Here is a 23,743-nt window from a genome sequence, read left to right on the forward strand (position 1 = left end):
AATTACCATTCACCATTCAGGTATTGCCTACTATGAGCAATTCCCTCAGCTTTCTCCACTTGTATTCCTGCCTTTTTCAGCATAGTGTGAAGGAAGGTGATCTTTGCAGCTGAGCGTTATGGATTTGGCCATGACCTAGTGCGGTGGTTGTGCTGTATCTTCTAAGCTTCGTATTACAGCCTGTCACTTTTGACAGGACTATCTCATTTGTCAGGTAATATTTCTGAACCAATTTACCAGCACAGAAGCTTCTAATCTCTCTTCCCCATAAAAATGTTATTTCACAGTCAGTAGATTCCCTCCTAAGTGTAAACCTTTTTCCTGTTTTTAGGAGCTGTTGTGACTTCTGTCTCCCTGGAAATAAGTCTAAGCCTTCTTTTTCAGCCTGAAGCTGCTGTGACTGTTTACGGACTATCAGTTTTCTTCTTCTGTGCATTTGGGTAGGACGATGATCTCTCATTTTCTTTTCTGCTTGTGGAAAGCCACCTCCTCAGTGTCACAAGAATTTCTGTTCCCTTCATCTTCTCCTTTTCCCAGATTAGAACTGGCTTTTTTCTGTGCATAGCTTCCCAGTTCTGGGGGTTGAGGGCCCTATCTTGATGAACAGCGATGTTGAAGGGAGGGTTATTCTATATTTTTGTGGCCTCAAAGAAGGAGGCAGTAGACCATTTTTAGAAAAAGTATATATATTTGGATGTTAATTGAGTGAATTGGCTCCTAAAATGTCAGATGAAAAATGAAATATTGCAGATCCACGCTTCTAGCAGTGGATCAGGGCGTTTTCCAGGTATAGGTGGACTTGAAGATTCTTGCATGTGCAACCCATATTCTCTTCCTGAAAAAGTTTTTGAGATTCACACTGGACAGTTGGCATTTCCAATTCTGCTTTCTTCCTTTTGAAGATCTCCACCCCTAGAGTGTGTTTATGAATGTCATGTCATTTGAAACGGCATCCTTCCATCAGTAGAGGGATTTGTATTTTCTTTTTGAACAACTGAATTTTATACTCTGGAGACCGAGCCACCAAAATAGCATGTGAAACAGTAGCTTTGTTTACTTCAATTAATTATCATAGTGAACCAAAAAGTGTCCTAATTTTATCCAACATGTTGTCTTCAAAATGATCTTTTGAGGTGAGGTCACATGGATGCCCACTCACTGCTTGGAATATTAACTTCATGGGAAAGAGTTGCACAAAAATACCCTTAAAGCCTTGGCTGATCAAATTTAGTCATATTAGTGTTTGGAAGATTAAGATGAGAAAACACATTCTCAAAATCTGACATGTCTGTGTACTGAAACCACCAAGGAAGCATGAGAAACCAGAGTCTGCTAAGGAAGTAGTCTACCCCTTTTTGTTTTCTTGGGTGGAGGTGAACCAATTTTTAGTAAGACCCTGTTCGTTCTGGAACACCTTAATAGTGCAGCAACCTAGTTAAATCGATCTAAAATTTACAATCATTGCTTACCTTCCAGAACGAAATCTTCTACCTTGACAAAACAACTTGGTTTATTTATTGATAAGGAGAAGACAAAATATATGGCTGTAAGTGTCCCCGAAGTAACTATTAGAGTGGACAAAGAAAAACTAGAAATATAAGTCATTTTACCTATGTAGGGAATGAGATGTGAAATGATGGTGAAACCATGTTAGATGTCAAGCAATTAATATAAAAAGCAGCAGCAACTTTTGTAAAGATTTGGACAAGGAGCATGATTGACACTGATATTGAAGTACTTTTTTTTTTAACACTGGTATCATGTCTGTCTTCTTTTATGAAGCAGAGTCATAGAAACGTACAACAGAAATTGATAAGAACAATTAATTCCAAAGTAAATGCTTATGGCAGATGTTCAGAGACCACCAGAAAGAGTTCTTTTGCAACATCAGAAATTTTAAGAAGAGCAAACCAATTTTAAAGTATCAAATATAGTAAAAAGACAAAGATGGACATATTTAGGACACACTTCAAGTATGCCACTAACTTGACTTCCATGGCAAGTGATAACATGGACATCAACTGGAAAGAAAAAGAGGGTTGCCTAGAGAGAGACATAGAACAATAGAGAGAGAAGCCAGATCATCAGTTTGAAACTCAGAACAAACCAGCACAAGACTAACATAAATAGTGGAAACTGATGGATGCCCAGTACACCTGTGGGTGCAGGAGGATAAGGAAGAAGAGCCCACCTTCCTTCTGTTTCAAAGTTTGCTGTACACCTGAAACTTACAGTTCAGGCCAAGGAATGGAGATGAATGAGGGCTGCACTTATAAAATAATTTGGGTATCAAATATTCAGCATTATGAGGGGGCACGTAAGCCACTGGGGCAATTCACTAGCTGGAAGGTGGAATGAAGATCCCAACAACCGACCATCTAGTTCAAGAACCTTTCTGTAGGGTTTGGTTTATTTAAATAACAAAAAATGCAAACCAAAATCAAATAAACTCAGAGTACCAATAGGAGGCTTTCCCTGATTTTACCAGCTGGGAAGGGGGAGAACCTACCACCCATCACCTTTAATAGCTTTTCCTGACCGCTGTTCAGCCCTTTTTCCACAGCTTCACAGTCCTTCCAAGCTGAGGCTCTCCCACTACCCCCCCAAGTTGGCACCTGCTCCTCTCAGACTTTCACAGACAGGTACAGAGAACCCTTTACTTTTTCTTGGTTTCTCCTGTTTGTTGCCTTGCCTAAGAGGCAGGAAGCTTTGAGTATTTTCCTGTAGGTCCCATGACTAGGAACAAGTATGTGCCCTGCAACTAACAACTTCCAGTTTTAAAGGGCCCCAGGGCCATAAGTTGCACTCTGGCATCTGTATATATGCCGCAAGGCCCATCATCCTGTTAGATGACACTTATGCATCCCCTATTGACTTGGATTTCTGGAAGCTTAAGCTACTAAGGGATCCATCCCATGAGTGTGATTGTACACTGACAACTCTCTGGCCTGGTCTATACTCAGGGTTAGATCGATGTAAGCTGCCTTGTGTTGACCTAGAATTTGGAATTGTCTTCAGTTAAATTTGGCTCCTGCCAACATAAGTGCCTCTTTACGCCTATTTAGTAGCACCACCTTCCTCAGTCAGTCGATGTAATTAGGTCAATGCAGTGTCTGTGTATACACCGCGTTGCTTATGTTGACTGTTAATGGCTTTCAGGAACTCCCACAATGCCCCATGCTGACAAGACAATCGACACAAGCGCTCCTGGTGAGGATGCGCACCACCGACTAAAGGAGCCAAGTGTGCACAAATAAGCAATTTAATAACTCTGGTGGCTGTATGCTGATGTAAATTTGGTTGATGTAATTTTGTAGTGTAGATGTGGCCTCCAAGAACTACAGTTACCAATAAATAACCTTTCTTTCCTTTTCTCTTCGTCCTCACCACCCTTGTTCATGTGTTGGGGATTGGTCCTGCTTTGAGCAGGGGGTTGGACTAGATGACCTCCTGAGGTCCCTTCCAATCCTGATATTCTGTGATTCTATGTTGGTTGGGCAGTACTACTTAAATCCCATCTGTTAAGATTAGAGAGACTGTTGGAGGGGGGAAGGCTTTCTGTTCTTTTTGCAGTGAACTAGAACACTCCCAGACTTGTTAGTCTATCCTTTCATATAGACCCTAGATTCCTTAATAGTCTGTATATGGTATTAATTCCAGTAATCCGAATTCCCTTTACAAGAAAATCATAATTATTGAAATCCACAGTTTTCCCCATGTAGCCCTGCGTTAGTTAATCATCTGCTAATAACTCCTCAACTAGCCTCTTAGTGCTAATCAATAGCTTTGTACTTTTAATGCTTAATATTTTGTAATTTAATACAGAGTAAAAAAAATTAATGAGTTTACTGAAACACCAAAATTGTATTAAAACCACTGTGGACCTAATTGTAATACGATGTTGGTGTTTTAATAAATTTAGTAAAGTACAAAATATTAAGTAAACATCTTGTGTTTGTCTGTCTTTGTTTGTTTGTTTGAAGGACCATGTGCTGTGGCCAGCAGTTGGAAGCTGTGAGCTTCTAAACAAGGTTTGAAATCTAGAAGCCTCAGTTCACTGGCTGAGCCTTGGTCAGGGGGTGGGGCTATCAAGGAGGCTAGGGCTTTATAAAACAGTGAGCAAGCAACCAGGGAGCTTTGTGAACAGTGGCCACTAACAGGGAGTTTCAAGAGGGAGTTGGGAAGGGGAGTGGGAAGGGGGCAAGGTACACTTGCCATTCTTTAAAATCTTTACACTAAATTATAATAAAAACTTCCTGATTTAAACAAAAACCCTATCATTAACCTAGGTAACGGTAGGAGAAAATGCAGGCAGAAGCCCAGCAGCAGAGTGGGGGCTATCCTGTTTGTTGCACTCAGTGTAGCATGTATGATTACCTGCCCTGTGGGCGGGTGGCATATGTGTGCATTCGGTGCAAGGAGCTCCTGGCCTTCAGAGGCTGTGTACAGGCTTTGGAGGCCAGGGTAGCAGAACTGGAGGAGCTAAGGGAGGCAGAGAGGTATGTTGATGAGGCTTTCCGGGACACTGTAGATTTGTCCCACATCCGGTCAGACAGCCTCTGCATTGTGAAGGAGAGCAGTAAACGGGAACAGAGGGAAACCTTCCCATAGTTGGGACCCTCCTTCCAGGTGATGTTGGGGTATCCTCTCGCACTGAGGTTACCTCTCCGGGGGAGGGAACTCCAGTCATTAGGAAAAGGCAAGTGTTGTTAATAGGAGAGTCGATCATTAGAAACATAGCTGGGTTTGTGATGACCGGGAGAACTGTATGGTGACTTGCCTGCCTGGTGCGAAGGTTGCGGATCTCTCGAGGCATCTAGATAGACTTATGTGTAGTGCTGGGGAGGAGCCGGTGGTCATGGTACATGTAGGTACTGTTGCCGGCACCCAGTGCCGAGAGGCTGAACAACAGCTTGAGTTGGTTCGTTACCCGGTGTGCTACACCCAATAATCACAACGGGGTGGAGAAGCAGAAAAGTTTATTTGCAGCTGCAAAAAGGTATAAAATAAAATATAAATAAATCTCAAATCCTGCACAACAGAGCAGGAAGTTACACAGGCTTTTATACATCTTTTTTCCCAGCATACTTATCCAATAGCAAGCTGCCCCAAGTATCCATATAGCCAGCCAATCCAGTTCCCAGCTAGTTCCCTGGTTTTCTGTATCATTTGTTAAACTATACATAAAGCTGCTTTATTCAGCATTGTTCTTCCATATGTCCCCTGTTTGGCCTTGCTTAGTTTCAGGCAGTCTGACTCTGCAACATATTGTTGCAGATTCTCAGCATAACTGCTGTGTGTGCCTCCAGGCGGGGGGGCCAAGGACACTTGGGCCTAATACGCAGAGCTGCTGCGAGTGCCTCCAGGCAGGAGGGGGGGGGGGCAAGGACACCTGGGCCTAGTGCGAGGGGGCTTCATCGACACTCGTGGTCTTCCATCCCCTCGAGTTACCTAGTGGCCATGCCCCAGTGTCCCCAACAGTACAGTGACGTAGGAGGGACATGATGGAGGCCAAATTTAGGCTGCTAGGAAAGAAACTGAAATCCAGGACCTCTACGGTGGCATTCTCAGAAATGCTACAAGTTCCACGTGCAGGGCCAGGTAGGCAGGCAGAGCTTCAGAGTCTCAATGCGTGGATGAGATGATGGTATAGAGAGGAGGGGTTTAGATTTATTAGGAACTGGGGAAACTTTTGGAATAGGGGGAGCCTATACAGGAAGGATGGGCTCCACCTAAACCAAAGTGGATCCAGATTGCTGGTACTAAACATTAAGAAGGTTGCAGAGCAGTTTTTAAACTAATAGATGGGGGAAGGTCGATTGCTGCAGAGGCGCACGTGGATCAGACAGACACTTCTCTTAGAGGAGAGTCTATTGATAAAGATTCTCTAGGTTTTAGTCAGGAGGAGGGGATGAAAGAGGACAAAGTATGGGCCAGATCAGACGAGAAACATTCACATAAAGAATCTGACATATCATAAAAGAGCAGACAAATAAACAGTGACAAGTTTTTAAATTGTTTGTACACAAATGCTAGAAGTCTAAATAATTAGATGGGTGAACTAGAGTGCCTCATGTTTAAAGCAGGATATTGATATAATAGGCATCCCAGAAACCTGGTGGAGTGAGGACAATCAATGGGACACAATCGTTTCGGGGTACAAAATATATCTGAAGGACAGAACAGGTTGTTGGGGGTTGCGGGGGAGTGGCACTATATGTGAAAGAAAATGTAGAATCAAATGAAATAAAAATCTTAAATGAATCCACATGCCCTAACTGCAGGGTGCACTATGTGCAGAATCTCTATGGATAGTAATTCCATGCTTTAATAAGAATATAACAGTAGGGATCTATTATCGACCACCTGACCAGGACAGTGATAGTGACAATGAAATGCTAAGGGAGATTAGAGAGGCTATCAAAATAAAAAATTCAGTAATAGTGGCGGATTTCAGTTAACCCCATATTGACTGGGTACATGTCGCCTCAGGACGTAATGCAGAGACAAAATTTCTCTGTACTTTAAATGACTGCTTTTTGGAGCAGCTGGTTCAGGAAGCCGCAAGGGAAGAGGCAAGTCTCAATCTAATCCTGAGTGGAGCACAGGATCTGGTCCAAGAGGTAACTATAACAAGACCACTTGGAAATAGTGACCATGATATAACAACATTTAACATTCCTGTGGTGGGAAGAACACCCCAACAGCCCAGCACTGTGGCATTTAATTTCAGAAAGGGGAACTATGCAAAAATGAGGAGGTTAGTTAAACAGAAATTAAAAGGTACAGTGACTAGAGTGAAATCCCTACAAGCTGCATGGACACTTTTCAAAGACACCATAATAGAGGCTCAACTTAAATGTATACCTCAAATTAAAAAACACATTAAAGAACTAAAAAAGAGCCACCATAGCTTAACTATGTAAAAGAAGCAGTGAGAGATAAAAAGGCATCTTTTAAAAAGTGGAAGTCAAATCCTAGTGAGGTAAATAGGAGCATAAACACTGTCAAATTAAATGTAAAAATGTAAATAAGCGAAAAAGGAGTTTGAAGAACAGCTAGCCAAAAACTCAAAAGGTAATATGTTTTTTAAGTACATCGGAAGCAGGAAGCCTGCTAAACAACCAGTGGGGCCCCTGGACAATTGAGATACAAAAGGAGCACTTAAAGACTATAGTCATTGCGGAGAAACTAAATGAATTCTTTGCTTCAGTCTTCACGGCTGAGGATGTTAGGGAGATTCCCAAACCTGAGCCGTCTTTTGTAGGTGACAAATCTGAGGAATTGTCACAGACTGAAGTGACACTAGAGGAGGTTTTGGAATTAATTGAGAAACTTAACAGTAACAAGCCACCGGGACCAGATGGCATTCACCCAAGAGTTCTGAAAGAACTCAAATGTGAAATTGCGGAACTATTAACTATGGTTTGTAGCCTGTCCTTTAAATCAGCTACTGTACCCAATGACTGGAAGATAGCTAATGTAATGCCAATATTTAAGAAGGGCTCTAGAGGTGATCCTGGCAATTACAGACAGGTAAGTCTAACGTCAGTACCGGGCAAATTAGTTGAAACAATAGTAAAGAGTAAAATTGTCAGACACATAGAAGAACATAAATTGTTGGGCAAAAGGCAACATGGTTTCTGTAAAGGGAGATAATGTCTTACTAATCTATTAGAGTTCTTTGAGGGGGTCAGCAAACATGTGGACAAGGGGGATCCAGTGGACATAGCGTACTTAAATTTCCAGAAAGCCTTTGACAAGGCCCCTCACCAAAGGCTCTTACGTAAATTAAGTTGTCATGGGGTAAGAGGGAAGATCCTTTCATGGATTGAGAACTGGTTAAAGGACAGGGAACAAAGGGTAGGAATAAATGTTAATTTTCAGAATGGAGAGGGGTAACTCGTGGTGTTCCCCAAGGGTCAGTCCTAGGACCAATCCTATTCAACCTATTCATAAATGATCTGGAGAAAGGGGTGAACAGTGAGGTGGCAATGTTTGCAGATGATACTAAACTGCTGAAGATAGTTAAGACCAAAGCAGATTGTGAAGAACTTCAAAAAGTGATTGGGCAACAAAATGGCAAATGAAATTTAATGTGGATAAATGTAAAGTAATGCACATTAGAAAAAATAACCCAATTATACATACAATACGATGGGGGCTAATTTAGCTACAACTAATCAGGAGAAAGATCTTGGAGTCATCATGGATAGTTCTGTGAAGACGTCCACGCAGTGCACAGCAGCAGTCAAAAAAGCAAACAGGATGTTAGGAATCGTTAAGAAAAGGATAGAGAATAAGACTGAGAATATCTTATTGCCCTTATATAAATCCATGGTACACCCCCATCTTGAATACTGCGTACAGATGTGGTCCGCTTATCTCAAAGATATACTGGCATTAGAAAAGGTTCAGAGAAGGGCAACTAAAATGATTAGGCGTTTGGAACGGGTCCCATATGAGGAGAGATTAAAGAGGACTTTCCAGTTTGGAAAAGAGGAGACTAAGGGGGGATATGATAGAGGTATATAAAATCATGAGTGGTGTGGAGAAAGTGAATAAGGAAAAGTTATTTACTTGTTCCCATAATATAAAAACTAGGGGCCACCAAATGAAATTAATGGGTAGCAGGTTTAAAACAAATAAAAGGAAGTTCTTCTTCACACAGCGCACAGTCAACCTGTGGAACTCCTTGTCTGAGGAGGTTGTGAAGGCTAGGAGTATAACAGTGTTTAAAAGAGAACTAGATAAATTCATGGAGGTTAAGTCCATTAATGGCTATTAGCCAGGCTGGGTAAGGAATGGTGTCCCTAGCCTCTGTTTGTCAGAGGGTGGAGATGGATGGCAGGAGAGAGATCACTTGATCATTACCTGTTCGGTTCACTCCCTCTGGGGCACCTGGCATTGGCCACTGTCGGTAGACAGGATACTGTGCTCGATGGACCTTAGGTCTGATCCAGTATAGCCATTCTTATGTTCTTATCAGCATTAATCCCTTTTTCCCCCATATTTCTGACCGTGAAACTGCTGCTCAAAATAACACTTCCATTTATCTGAATGGCCAGTTACCCAGAAGTTTTGGATATTAGGCAACTTGAGAAAACAGGAATGTACTATAGATGCTGAATATTACTGTTCTTATTTGACGTGTAGTTGTGGTCTCCCAGTTGTGTATTGTATAGTTCTTGAAGAAGCTCTTGACTGGAGCAGCAGTTTGTGGAGTTTCCATTGGGGCAATAATCCTGCATTCTGATTGGTGTGCCTGCCTCCACTCTTAAGACTAGAATGCCTTTCTGCCCAGATTATCATCTCTTCTACACAGAGAATTAATGAGCACATGTAATTTAGCTCTTTTGCAATGGGAATCATAACTTTGACTGTCCTGGTTTTTGTGCATCTTCTCTGTAAACGCAGGAGCTATTGTAATACAAGTTAATATTTTTCCTATAAAGTTTAGTAAGTTGATATGGGTTTGTATTATACCTAACACAATAGGTCCCTAGGCACTGTTACAATACAAACAAATAACAATGTAAATATATTATGTTAAACGGGTTTTTAAAGCTTTTTGTACTGCATTGTTTGACTGCGCAAATATGTGTGATGTAATCTCTGAAACATGTATGTTGCTTAATTTATTTTGACTTTGTATCACACACTCTCACTTCCAATATTAACAGAATTCAACTACATTAAATAGTATCTAACTTTTCAAATTAGAAGTGATCTTAAACAAGATACTGAGTTGGTGGAAAGGTGTCTAGTGACTGCCATTAATTCTGTTTTTAGATCATGATCAGAAAATTTGGGGTAAACCTAGAATATTAAAGAAACTTGTGGGAAGATACTAAATGGGGGGTGCAGCAAACAGCACTGAAGATGGAAAATAAAACAAAATTACCTAAAGAGATTAGAAACATGGACAGAAAATAGTTAATTGGTTTGGAAAAATGCAAGCAGATATAATTGAGGAAAAAACCTGACTGTGACAGTAAATGGAACATCAGATGAATTTGCAATCCAGTATTGCAAATAGTTTCACTGTTTTTGGATATGCAGAGTTATCCTGGCAAAAAAGAAGGGAGATAAGTCTGAGGCCATACTTGGAAGATTCTATTCATTTCTATAAAGCTCAGTACTAGAAAAATTAAATTGGAAGGATTTAGAGAAAACTAACAATGATTAGAGAATTGGATCATTTAATATGCTTCAGAGTAGTAGCCGTGATAGTCTGTATCTGCAAAAAAAAACAGGAGTACTTGTGGCACCTTACAGATGAACAAATTTATTAGAGCATAAGCTTTCTTGGGCTACAGCCCACTTTGTCGGATGCATAGAAAGGAACATATAGTAAGAAGATTTTATATAAATAAAAATGTTCCATTCCATGCATCCGATGTAGTCGGCTGTAGCCCACAAAAGCTTAAGCTCTAATAAATGTTAGTCTCTAAGGTGCCACAAGTACTCCTGTTCTTTTTTATATAAATAAAATCTTCTTACTATATGTTCCTTTCTATGCATCTGATGAAGTGTATACACATATACACACACATACAAAGAAGGTGGAAGTAGCCATACCAACTGTAAGAGGCTAATTAATTAAGATGAGCTATTATCAGCAGGAGAAAAAAACTTTTGTAGTGATAATCAAGATGGCCCATTTAGACAGTTGACAAGAAGGTGTGAGGATACTTAACATGGTGAAATAGATTGAATGTGTAGTGACCCAGCCACTCCCAGTCTCTATTCAAACCCAAGTTAATGGTATCTAGTCTGCATATTAATTCAAGCTCAGCAGTTTCTCGTTGGAGTCTGTTTTCGAAGCTTTTCTTTTGCAAAATTGCCACTCTTAAATCTTTTACTTAGTGGCCAGAGAGGTTGAAGTGGTCTCCTAACGGTTTTTGAATGTTATGATTCCTGATGTCAGATTTGTGTCCATTTATTCTTTTGCATAGAGACTGTCTGGTTTGGCCAATGTACATGGCAGAGGGGCACTGCTGGCACATGATGGCATATATCACATTGGTAGATGTGCAGGTGAATGAGCCCCTAATGGCATGGTTAATGTGATTAGGTCCTATGATGGTGTCACTTGAATAAATATGTGGACAGAGTTGGCATCGGGCTTTGTTGCAAGGATAGGTTCCTGGGTTAGTGTTTTTGTTGTGTGGTGTGTGGTTGCTGGTGAGTATTTGCTTCAGGTTGTGGGGCGGTCTGTAAGTGAAGACTGGTCTGTCTCCCAAGATCTGTGAGAGTGAGGTATCATTTTTCAGGATAGGTTGTAAATCTTTGATGTGCTGGAGAGGTTTTAGTTGGGGGCTGAAGGTGATGGCTAGTGGTGTTCTGTTATTTTCTTTGTTGGGCCTGTCTTGTAGTAGGAGACTTCTGGGTACTCTTCTGGCTCTGTCAATCTGTTATCATTATTATCACTACAAAAGTTTTTTTTCTCCTGCTGATAATAGCTCATCTTAATTAGTCTCTTACAGTTTGTATGGCAACTTCCACCTTCTGCGTGTATGTGTGTGTATGTGTATAATAATCTTCTTACTATATGTTCCATTCCGTGCATCCGATGTAGTCGACTGTAGCCCACGAGAGCTTATGCTCTAATAAATGTTAGTTTCTAAGGTGCCACAAGTACTCCTGTTCTTTTTATTTTATATGCTGTTAACCTATTCCCCCATAATTTTTTCCATCCAAGGTTTTTTCTTGTCAAAGGAAGGAGAGAATGGATGGCAGGTTTCTCCACTTTGTCCCTAATAATTCTTTTCCTCAAGGATTTCTAGCATTTAGACACCATCAGTAATTCTAATAACTAGGGCTGTCAATCGATTAAAAAAATTAATCACGATTAATCATTCTGTTAATAATAGAACACCATTTATTTAGATATTTGTGGATGTTTTCTACGTTTTCAAATGTATTGATTTCAATTACAATACAGAATACAAAGTGTACAGTATTCTTTATTTTTATTACAAATATTTACATTGTAAAAAAACAGAAGAAATAGTATTTTTCAATTCACCTAATACAAATACTGTACTGCAATCTCTTTATCATGAAAGTTGAACTTACAAATGTAGAGTTATGTACAAAAACCCCCTGCATTCAAAAAGAAAACAATGTAAAACTTTAGAGCCTACAAGTCCAATCTGTCCTACTACTTGTTCAGCCAATCACTCAGGCAAACAAGTTTGTTTACATTTGCAGAAGATAATGCTGCCTGCTTCTTGTTTACAATGGTACCTAAAGGTGAGAACAGGTGTTTGCATGGCACTGTTGTAGCCGGCATCGCAAGATATTTACATGCCAGATGCGCTAAAGATTCATATGTGCCTTCATGCTTCCACCACCATTCCAGAGGACATGCATACACGCTGATGATGGGTTCTGCTCGATAATGATCCAAAGCAGTGCAACCAGGTGACATGTTCATTTTCATCATCTGAGTAGGTTGCCACCAGCAGAAGGTTGATTTTCTTTTCTGGTGGTTTGGGTACTGTGGTTTCCGCATCTGAGTGTTGCTCTTTTAAGATTTCTGAAAGCATGCTCCACACTTCATCCCTCTCAGGTTTTGGAAGGCATTTCAGTTTCTTAAATCTCGAGTCGAGTACGATAGCTATCTTCAGAAATCTCACCCTGGGATCTTCTTTGCATTTTGTCAAATTTACAGTGAAAGTGTTCTTAAAATGAACATGTGCTGGGTCATCATCCGAGACTGCTATAACATGAAATATATGGCAGCATGTACGTAAAACAGCAGGATACATACAATTCTCCCCCAAGGAGTTCAATCACAAATTTAAATAACACATTACTTTTTAATGAGCGTCGTCAGCATAGAAGCATGTCCTCTGGAACGATGGCTGAAGCCTGAAGAATGTCATGAATCTTTAGAGCATCTGGCATGTAAATATCTTGCAATGCCAGCTATAACAGTGCCATGCGAATGCCAGTTCTCACTTTCAGGTGACATTGTAATTAAGAAGTGGCAGCATTATCCCCTGTAAATGTAAACAAACTGGTTTCTCTTAGTGATTGGCTGAACAAGAAGTAGGACTGAGGACTTGTAGGCTCTAAAGTTTTACATTGTTTTCTTTTTGAGTAAAGTTATGTAACCAAAAAACCCTACATTTGTGAGTTGCACTTTCATGATGAAGAGATTGCACTACAGTACTTGTATGAAGTGAATGAAAAATACTGTTCTGTTTATCATTTTTACAATGCAAATATTTGTAATAAAAATCATATAAAGTAAGCACTGTACACTTTGCATTCTGTGTTGTAGTTGAAATTGATATATTTGAAAATGTAGAAAAACATCCAAAATATTTAATAAATTTCAGTTGGTATTCTATTGTTTAACAGTGCAATTAATCACTATTAATTTTTTTTTAGTTAATCGTGTGAGTTAACTGCAATTAATCGACAGTCCTACTAATAACTAACGGTAGAAGTAGTACCACTGTCTAACAGAACTTGTGCTACCAGAGATTTGTGAATGAAACTGTGCACTATAATCTGCCTTATTTGTCTGTTTTTCAGGAAAAAGTTATAGACTTCAATACTACCAGTGCCACTCCAATCAAATGGAAGTTGGAGGAGGTTGGGGTCCCCTCCTTCTCTCCCGATATACATTTATGGGCTACTCTTAGGACCTGTTTCATTCTCCTTTGTCTCTCTCATGACAGTTATCATTGGGACTGTTTGAGCTAGTTTTAAAAACATTCTCAACTCTCTCTAAGTATCAAGCCTAAATTTAAACCTCAGCATATCTCCACAGTTGTTAGTGCATTGTAGGTAGTGTGATTAAAGTGAATGAGTTTTCTCCATTTCCTTTGGGGCTGTTACTCAGTCGAATAGATCTGACTATTAAGAGGTTTTACTTAATAATTAGTATACATTTTCTTTTCCTTAATTGCATCCCACCAATCTTAATGATACCCCCCACCCCCCGGACTATGATAAACTATTCCTCCCCAGCCCTGTCGTCTACCCTCTTCAAATACTTGTAAACAGTCATAGATTCATAGTCTTTTTTTTAAAAGACCAAAAGGGAGTGTTGTGATCATAAACCCAGAACTCCTACATAATACAGGCCATAAGGTTTCCCTGGCTTAATTTGTGCGTCAAATCCAAGAACATTTCTTTTCAAAGTCATTATTTGGTAAAAATGTACAAATTTAGTTTTTAATCTTTTCTCATAAATCAGTCATTTCAGCCACTGACTCTAATTTCTGTGTTTGAGTGATCTCTTAATTCCTTTCAGTTTGTCAACATCTTTAAAATGTCAATCCTAAAATGAGCACAGTATTCTAAGAGCAGCTAAGTCTCTCTGATTCTTGACATAGTGTGTCTGAATACACAGCCCAAAATCTAATTTTTTTTGGCTATCGTATGCAATTGTAATCGGACTTCTAAATTTATTGTCCACTATCATTAAGGCTACATTTTAGTCAAGGGTATTTTTTAGTAAAAGTCATGGACGGTCATGGATTGTGTGTAAAAACAAAACAAAAAAAACCAATGGCCTGTGACCTGTCCATGACTTTTACTAAAAATACCAGTGACTAAAACTTGCGGGGGGGGGGGGTGGGGGGGGTTGGCAGGACCAGCAGGCTTCCTACCTGGCTTTGTGCCTCCCCACCAGTAGCAGTGTATGGGAGGGGACAGGGGATTGGGGTGAGGTAGGCTTTGGGTGGCACTTACCTGGGGGGCTCCCCGGAAGCAGCAACATCCCCCTTGCTCAGTTGCTAGGCGGAGGCGTGGCAAGGCAGCTCTGTGCGCTGCCTCTGCCTGCAGGCACCACCCCCGCAGCTCCCATTGGCCATCTCCCAGCCAATAGGAGCTGTGGGGGAGGTGCCCTGGGCAGAGGCAGTGTGCAGAGCTGCCTGGCCATGTTTCTGCCTAGCAGCTGAGCGAGGGGGTGTTGTTGCTTCTGTGGGGCTCCCCAGATAAACACCTCCCAGAGCCTGCCTCACCCCATCCCATGCCCCTACCCTCTCCCACACCAAGTCTCTTCTGCTGGTGGGAGGGAGGGTGTGGTGGCCCGAGACTGCCCCAGCAGCAGCTGGTGAGCCTGGTGCACTGGCTGCTGCAAAAGTCACAGAGGTCATGGAAAGTCACAGAATCTGTCACCTCCATGACAAACTCACAGTCTCAACTATCATCCATAGATATTTTTTCAGTGTAGTCCCTTCTGTGTTTCTCCCTTCTGTTGAGCATGTTTCAAATTACTTTTCTGTGTTGAAAAATCTTATTTTTTCCTGCCCATATGTGTCTAGGTAACTTTTAGATATCTCTGTCCTTGTGGATGTTGGCAAGACCTCTCAATTAGTATAATTTGTGTAAACATGCTATTTGCCTGCCTTTATGGACAAATAATGAGAATGTTAGGTCCCCAAAGATCCCATTCATTTTCTCTGTCCAAATTGGTATATTATTGTCCTTTGTTTAGGATTCCACCTATTTTTTATAGTGCTCAGATCCAAAGTAGCTTGATCATCTTCTTACAGCTAGTTGTCCCCTTTATTTTGTTAAATTTCTTTTCCTTTATTAATCCGCACAGTTTCTCTTGACCTCTTACTATTTACTTATTCCTTATCTAACTTTTTCACACTTAGCCTAAAACAACTGAACAATACACTAAAATATACCATTGAGAAGAATTTTGCATTGGCAGGAAGGTGAATTGGTGACTCAACAAGTCTTTCCATTCTTACCATCTTATTTTTTTCCTACCACTTCTTTGTGTGTGTGCTTCTTTTTTGAGACCTGTTCTTGTAATTTGCCCACAGTTCAATCTGCTGTCTTTTTAGAAGTAGCCCATTTCACCTGTTTTTGTCACAACTATTTGAGAAAAGGACTTGCTGCTATACAAGCACCATCTTCTCATTCACCAGCCTTTTCCACCATACCTTTAGGTACCCTCTCTGCAACTGTTTTTGGACTTAAGAATGCAGTAGTCTTTGAGGTTCTGTTCTTTAGTTTGCTTCACAGTTTCTTAAACATAGTCCCCTGAACCTCATTTGCTGAACTGGAATCCCTATTTAGCAGTATGATGAAAGATTCCAGATCTTGAAGTTTTGAAGGAATGATCAATATCCTATTTAGAGAACAGGAACCCACTAGTATAGGCAAAAAGGCTGTAGGTCAATACCTTCCAAGTTGGAGGTTGAGCCAAAGTGTGCCTGAGGAAAGGTATAGGACTCACACTCATTGTAAGTGTGCTGCTTATAAAGATGCAGTTTATTCCTTAAAAGTCACCACCTCAGTTCTTGCTCTAGTTCAGGACTGTGGGAGCATCTTAGAAGTACAGGTCTGCAGATTCAGTTGGCAAGCAGCCTGTAATCCAGGTTTCTCTTCTCTGTTCCTATGTCCTTCAACTCATCTGGGGGTGGCATCAATGAATGCCCTTACCCTCAGTGTCATATATATAATCTGATGAGCAGGACTACAGGATGGAGTAATAGAGCTGCTGGGAGTCAGTGGGGAAGGAAAAATCAGCAAAACAAATGAAAGCACACCAGGAAAAATAGGAAGAAAAAAAATACACAGGAAAAATGAACAGACCCAAAAAGGAGAATCAGAGTAAATGAACGGGGAAAAAAGGAAAGACTGTGGCAACTGTATGAGGGCATAGTGTGAGGGGAACAGAAAGCAACACATTCATTCACTAATCCATCCCCAATGGGTGGCTGAAATGGAAAAATTTGGAAACTACTGCAGTAGCTTATTATTGAGTATGTTTGACACTACCCATTATTTGTTCATATATTCGTATGCATAGTATCAGATTTGGTATTTATATTCTTGTGCTGAAGTTTGTTTAGCTGGCAGGAATTAAACTATATCTCTTTCTCCATCTAGATTCAGTTCTAGGTGTGTAATCAAAGATTACTTTAACCTTGAAATCAACGTACCAGTAGAAAGGCTATTGTAACCCGACCATATAACGTAAGGGTGCTCATCACCCTTGTTGAGGATTTTCTGCTCCTGATTTATATCCCCATCTCTTTGCAGCCCCTCTCCGTTCACTTGCTTGAAGTGGAAAGTATTGAGTGAGCAGTCTCTGCCTTAACCCTGCCCCACCTCATCTAGAGTCTCAGTCTGAGCAACATTACTCAATGAAACACCTCTGAGCTAGGAGAATTCTCCTCCGCCTTACACTGGAAATGTGAGGTTCAAGAGTGTGATTTTTGATTAAATTTCACCCTCAGAGAAGGTGAATTACAGCAAATGACACTATGGAACACCAAATCAGATGTCTAAATTTTGTCATTTGTAGGTATCAAAATTAGGTACAAAATTGTGACCCAGTTTGAGATCTGACAATTGGGATTTACACTAGTGTTGTAAAATCTGGCATGTGGGGCCATCACCCATGGTTCGATATTGCTTTATGTTGTAATTAGCTTTCCATTATTTGTTCTGTACTTGGCATTTAGTAATTTTGGGAAGAATATATGTTCTTCAGATGTAACAAGTTGTCAAAACCCTCCCTGGTTTAAATCCAAAATTCAACTCAACTTTAACTGTAGAACCACTGCTTCTTCTGTGATCCCTGTCTTTATAATCTTCTCGCACTCTCCAGCTTTAATTCTTCGAAGTATTCATTTGAATCTACAGGTGAAGAGTTTGTGTAGTTACTTTTCTAGATCAAGTTACAGTGCCATAATTAAGAATTAGTTATAAGTTAATATTTAATAAGATTGATTCAGTGAAAAACCTTAATTTTATACACTTGTGCAATCATTTTATAAATCTTTCACAGCAGTTTTTATGTGGGAAATCTAGCCAATTCAAAGTTAATCAAGACTTTTGTTTTGAAATCAATTTTTAAAAAATTTCTTTTCATCCTGTAGCTCAAAACCTGGTCTCTGAATGATGTCTGCTTCATTCATATCTAACAAGGCTTCAGCCCCAGTACAATACTCTCTCTCATTAATGTTAGAAAAACTGCTTGAGGTATGGGTTTTGAGGAGAGACTGAGAAATCTGAAGTACAATTTAAAATATCTTGCACAGCCTTATGCAGAATTTTCTATTAGAATAGATTGTGTTTGATTCCATTAATCCATAGCAAAGGGTACTTTTTGTTTCTTGGTATTGTTTGTGTGTAAGGCACTTTCTAGGGGAAATAATGCATGGTCACAAATGAGAAATTACTACTTTATTTTATATGGTAATTGAGAGGAGGAGATGAACAAAGTTGCAAAAGTTGCCAACTAATATTTTCAAGAGAAACAAGGCATAATCTGAGACTTATTGGACTTGGATGTAATTTGATTTTCATGAAGTATGAAAAACATGTTTAGAAGAAAAATCCTATGCAATTTCAGGGATTCCAGTTTTGAAAAGCAGATTACTGGGATTCTTTGATTTCTTTTTTGACTTAGTTCTAATGTTTTGGTTTTTTTTAAAATAGAATGATATGACAACTGCTCGGCTACAGTGGGGAGAAATTCTTATGCCATTGCTCAAAAAATATAAACTAAACATAACGTGGGGTGATCAAGATCTGTTGAATATTATGTTTTTTCATAATCCAGGTATGTCTCTTTCTCTGTTTAACTTTGATAATGTTTCACACTACCACTCTAAGATATTAATCTTGTATTTAGTTTCTAAATGCAGAAAACGCTGCCCTTTTCAGAATTTTCAATGGATATGTTTCAGATAGCTTTTGTTTATGCCTTTTAAAAAATGTTCTTTATGTTGCTTTTGAGAGATCATTTAGTCCAAAATAGATTTGTTGTATTGATGCTAATTATTTCAAATATAATTGTATACAAAAATTTTAACACAATCTTTGCAAGATGTTACCTTACCAAGAAAAATTGATTAAATTTTTGCTCTCTCCCAAAGAGTTTTGTTGTGAACTGTGTACTGTATATTTTTCTGAACAGAGAGCCTTTTTGTCTTTCCCTGCCAATGGAATTACCGTCCTGACCACTGCATTTATGGAAGCAATTGTAAGGAAGCTGAAGAAAAAGGAATATTTATTCTTCATGGTAACAGGGGTGTTTACCATGATGATAAACAACCAACTTTTAGGGCTATATATGAAGCAATAAAGAAAGTAAGTAACTGTGTAAACTACAATCATCCATATCTTGTGTAGAATTATTTAGAAAACTTATCTGCTAAAGTTTAACATGTTAGGACATTGGCACTTTTTCTTGTATTAATACCTCACCTTTATCAATTCTAGATAATTAGCATAGTAACACTAATGAAACACAGTAACAGTAACGAAAGCTTATGCTCAAATAAATTTTAGTCTCGAAGGTGCCACAAGTACTCCTTTTCTTTTTGCGAATACAGACTAACACGGCTGCTACTCTGAAACTTTTTAATGATTTCCAGTTCAGCTGGACTTCAGGCTTGGTTTTATGACAAAATAGAATTGTTCATTGTACTTTGGAACTAACATTTTAGGTTATTCAAGAATTATGATCAGTTTGGAATCTAAGAGTACGTCTACACTACGAAATTAGGTCGATATTATAGAAGTCGATTTTTAGAAATCGATTTTATACAGTCGATTGCGTATATCCACACTAAGCGCATTAAGTCGGCGGAGTGCGTCCTCACTACCGTGGCTAGCATCGACTTACGGAGGGTTCACTGTGGGGCAACTATCCCACAGTTCCCACAGTCTCCGCCGCCCACTGGAATTCTGGGTTAAGCTCCCAATGCCTGATGGGGCAAAAACATTGTCGCGGGTGGTTTTGGGTACATGTTGTCAGTCTGCCTCCCTCCGTGAAAGCAACGGCAGACAATCGTTTTGTGCCTTTATTCCATGTGGACTCCATACTGCTTTCAGCAGACAGTGCAGTAGGACTGCTAACTGTCATCCATCGCTTCTGCTGCAACTCTGCTCTGCTGCTATTGTCTCAATAGTGAATTTCTCCATGTTGTCTGTTATGGGCTCCCAGGTACATGTGTTCTTGGGAAATGTGCGTGGTGCTAACAGTCATCCTCCACCGCTTCTGCTGCAACTCTGCTTTGCTGCTTTCATGAATCCACCTCGCAGGTCCTCTTGTAGTTCTCTATAAATATCTATTCTCGTGGCATCTGTCATCAGCCACCGCTTCTGCTGCAACTCTGCTCTCCTGCAGATGCCATACCACGGCAAGCATGGAGCCCGATCAGATCACTGCGGCAGTTATGAGCATTGTAAACATCTCGCGTGTTATCCTGCAATATGTGCAGAACCAGAACCTGCAAGAGGAGGCAACCGAAGCACGGTGACGAGAGAGATGAGGACATGAACACAGACTTCTCTTAAAGTACGGGCCCCGGCAATTTGGACATCCTGGTGGCAGTGGGGCAGGCTCATGCCGTGGAAAGCTGATTCTGGGCCTGGGAAATAAGCACAGACTGGTGGGACCGCATAGTGTTGCAGGTCTGGGATGATTCCCAGTGGCTGCGAAACTCTCGCATGCGTAAGGGCACTTTCATGGAACTTTGTGACTTGCTTTCCCCTGCCCTGAAGTGCAAGAATACCAAGATGAGAGCAGCCCTCACAGTTCACAAGCAAGTGACGATAACCCTCTTGAAGCTTGCAATGCCAGACAGCTATCGGTCAGTCGGGAATCAATTTGGAGTGGGCAAATCTACTGTGGAGGCTGCTGTGATCCAAGTAGCCAACGCAATCACTGAGCTGCTGCTATCAAGGGTAGTGACTCTGGGAAATGTGCAGGTCATAGTGGATGGTTTGCTGCAATGGGATTCCCTAACTGTGGTGGGGTGATAGACGGAACTCATATCCCTATCTTGGGACTGGACCACCTTGGCAGCCAGTACGTAAACCGCAAGGGGTACTTTTCAATGGTGCTGCAAGCTCTGGTGGATCAGAAGGGACGTTTCACCAACATCAACGTGGGATGGCCGGGAAAGGTACATGACACTTGCATCTTCAGGAACTCTGGTCTGTTTGAACAGCTGCAGGAAGGGACTTACCTTCCATACCAGAAAATAACTGATGGGGATGTTGAAATGCCTATAGTTATCCTTGGGGACTCAGCCTCCCTCTTAATGCCATGGCTCATGAAGCCATACACAAGCACCCTGGACAGTAGTAAGGAGCTGTTCAACTACAGGCTGAGCAAGTGCAGAATGGTGGCAGAATGTGCATTTGGACGTTTAAAGGCGCGCTGGCGCAGTTTACATTACTCGCTTAGACCTCAGCGAAACCAATATTTCCACTGTTATTGCTGCTTGCTGTGTGCTCCACAATATCTCTGAAAGTAAGGGGGAGACATTTATGGCAGGGTGGGAGGTTGAGGCTAATCGCCTGGCCGCTGATTACGCGCAGCCAGACACCAGGGCGATTAGAAGAGCACAGCAGGATGCTCTGTGCATCAGAGAAGCTTTGAAAACCAGTTTCATGACTGGCCAGGCTACGGTGTGACAGGTCTGTTTGTTTCTCCTTGATGAAAACCCACCCCCTTGGTTCACTCTACTTCCCTGTAAGCCAGCCGCCCTCCCCCCTTTGATCACCGCTTGCAGAGGCAATAAAGTCATTGTTGTTTCAAAATCATGCATTCTTTATTAATTCATTACACAAATAGGGGGATAACTGCCAAGGTAGCCCGGGAGGGGTGGGGGAGGAGGGAAGCACGGGGTGGGGTGGTGGATGAGGGGAGGAGGGAAGGACAAGGCCACACTGCACTTCAAAACGTATGAAATACCAGCCTTCTGTTACTTGGGCAGTCCTCTGTGGTGGAGTTGTTGGGTGCCGAGTCTCACCCCCCACATTCTTGGGCAGCTGGGTGGGGAGGCTATGGAACTTGGGGAGGAGGGTGCGCGGTTACACAGGGGCTGCAGCGGCAGTCTGTGCTCCTGCTGCCTTTCCTGCAGCGCCACCAGATGCTGGAGCATATCAGTTTGATCCCCCAGTAGCCTCAGCATTGCATCCTGCCTCCTTTCCTCATGCTGCTGCCATCTCTCGTCTTCCCTTTCATCCGCAACCTTTCATCTCACTCGTCCCTCCCGTCCTCGCGTTCATTTTTTGCTTTCCTGGACTCTGCCATTGTTTGCCTCCACACATTCTGCTGAGCTCTTTCAGTGGAGGAGGACTGCATGAACTCAGAGAATATTTCATTGCGAGTGTGGTTTTTTTCACCGCCTTATCTGCGCTAGCCTCTGGGACGGAGATGATAGGGGGAACATTGAAACATTTGCAGCTGCAGGAGGAAAAAAAGGGAGAGTAGTATTTAAAAAGACACATTTTAGAGAACAATGGGTAGACTTTTTCATGGTGAACCAAGCTGTTAACATTACATAGCACATGTACTTTCTGTACAAGTTCACACTTTGCCTCTTATATTGAGGGCCTGTCGGTTTGGTGTGAGAGATCACACATGAAGGGCCGGGCAACAGAATTCGGCTTATAGGCAGCCATGGTAAGCTACAGTCTTTCGGCTTCTTCAACCTTCATCACATGTGGGAATGGTTTCAAACAGCAGCACCCTCCTTTCCTATACCATAAAAGGAGGGGCTGAGGTTTTCGGGTTGATGTGCAGCACAAACGCAACTAACCCTCCTCCCCTCCCAGTTCTCTGGGATGATCGCTTCACCCCTCCTCCCATTGCGTGACTAGTATCAGGGAGATCCCTGCCAGCCAAACGCGAACACCTCAGTGTAAACGCCCCACCCCAACCCACTACCGCGTGGCTAAAAGTGGGGATGATTTCTTTTAAGCCACAGGCAAACAGCCCAGCAAGAACGGCCACCTCTGAATGTCCCCTTAATAATGTCTCTGGAGGATTTCAGCTACATCCCCAGACACATTAGCAGACTTTTCCAGTAGCTGCACTGGCCGTGAATGTATCCCAAGTCTTCAGGACAAATTAATCAGTAAACACGCTTGCTTTTAAACCATGTATTATATTTACAAAGGTACACTCACCAGAGGTGACTTCTCCGGCTTCATGGTCCGGGAGCCCGCCTTGGGAGGGTTGGGAGGGTATTTGCTCCAAGGTGATAAACAGTTTCTGGCTGTCGGGGAGAACGGTTTCTCCGCTTGCCTATTGTGTGCTATCCTCCTCCTCCTCCTCATGTTCCTCTTTCCCAAAATCTTCATCCCTGTTGTGTGAGACTCCCCCCTTGCAAGTGTCCACAGACTGGGGTGGGGTAGTGGTAGGGGCACCCCCTAGAATTGCATGCAGCTAATCATGGAAGCGGCATGTCTGGGGCTCTGACTCGGAGAGGCTGTTTGTCTCTTTGGTTTTTTGGTAGGCTTGCCTGAGCTCCTTAATTTTCATGCAGCACTGCTGCGGTTCCCTGTTATAGCCTCTGTCCATCATGCCCTTGGAGATTTTTTCAAATATTTTGGCATGTTGTCTTTTGGAACGGAGTTCTGATAGCATGGATTCATCTCCCCATATAGCGATCAGATCCAGTACGTCCTGTTCGGTCCATGCTGGAGCTCTTTTGTGATTCTGGGACTGCATAGTCACCTCTGCTGATGAGCTCACCACTCTGGCCAAACAGGAAATGAAATTCAAAAGTTCCTGGTGCTTTTCCTGTGTACCTGGCTAGTGCATCTGAGTTGAAAGTGCTGCCCAGAGCGGTCCCAATGGAGCACTCTGGGTTAGCTCCCGGAGGCCAATACTATCGAATTGCATCCACAGGACTCCAAATTCGACCTGGCGATGTCGATTTCAGCACTAATCCCCTCATTGGGGAGGAATAGATTTTAAGAACCCTTTAAGTCGACAAAAATGGCT

At 41.5% G+C, this 23,743-nt stretch overlaps 1 protein-coding gene across 3 annotated transcripts in view; it reads left to right on the forward strand.

The window, feature by feature from the left end:
* Positions 1–23,743, forward strand: part of GXYLT1 (glucoside xylosyltransferase 1) — a 72,695-nt gene that overhangs the window by 46,692 nt on the left and 2,260 nt on the right. For all 3 annotated transcript variants that reach the window (XM_073328037.1, XM_073328035.1, XM_073328036.1), the window contains 2 exons: positions 18,433–18,556; positions 18,914–19,086. In XM_073328037.1, the coding sequence (XP_073184138.1) occupies positions 18,433–18,556; positions 18,914–19,086 (297 nt within the window). The remainder of the gene's footprint in view (positions 1–18,432; positions 18,557–18,913; positions 19,087–23,743) is intronic.

This window comes from Lepidochelys kempii, chromosome 1 (genome assembly GCF_965140265.1).
Source record: "Lepidochelys kempii isolate rLepKem1 chromosome 1, rLepKem1.hap2, whole genome shotgun sequence".
In the NCBI taxonomy this organism is placed as follows: Eukaryota; Metazoa; Chordata; order Testudines; family Cheloniidae; genus Lepidochelys; species Lepidochelys kempii.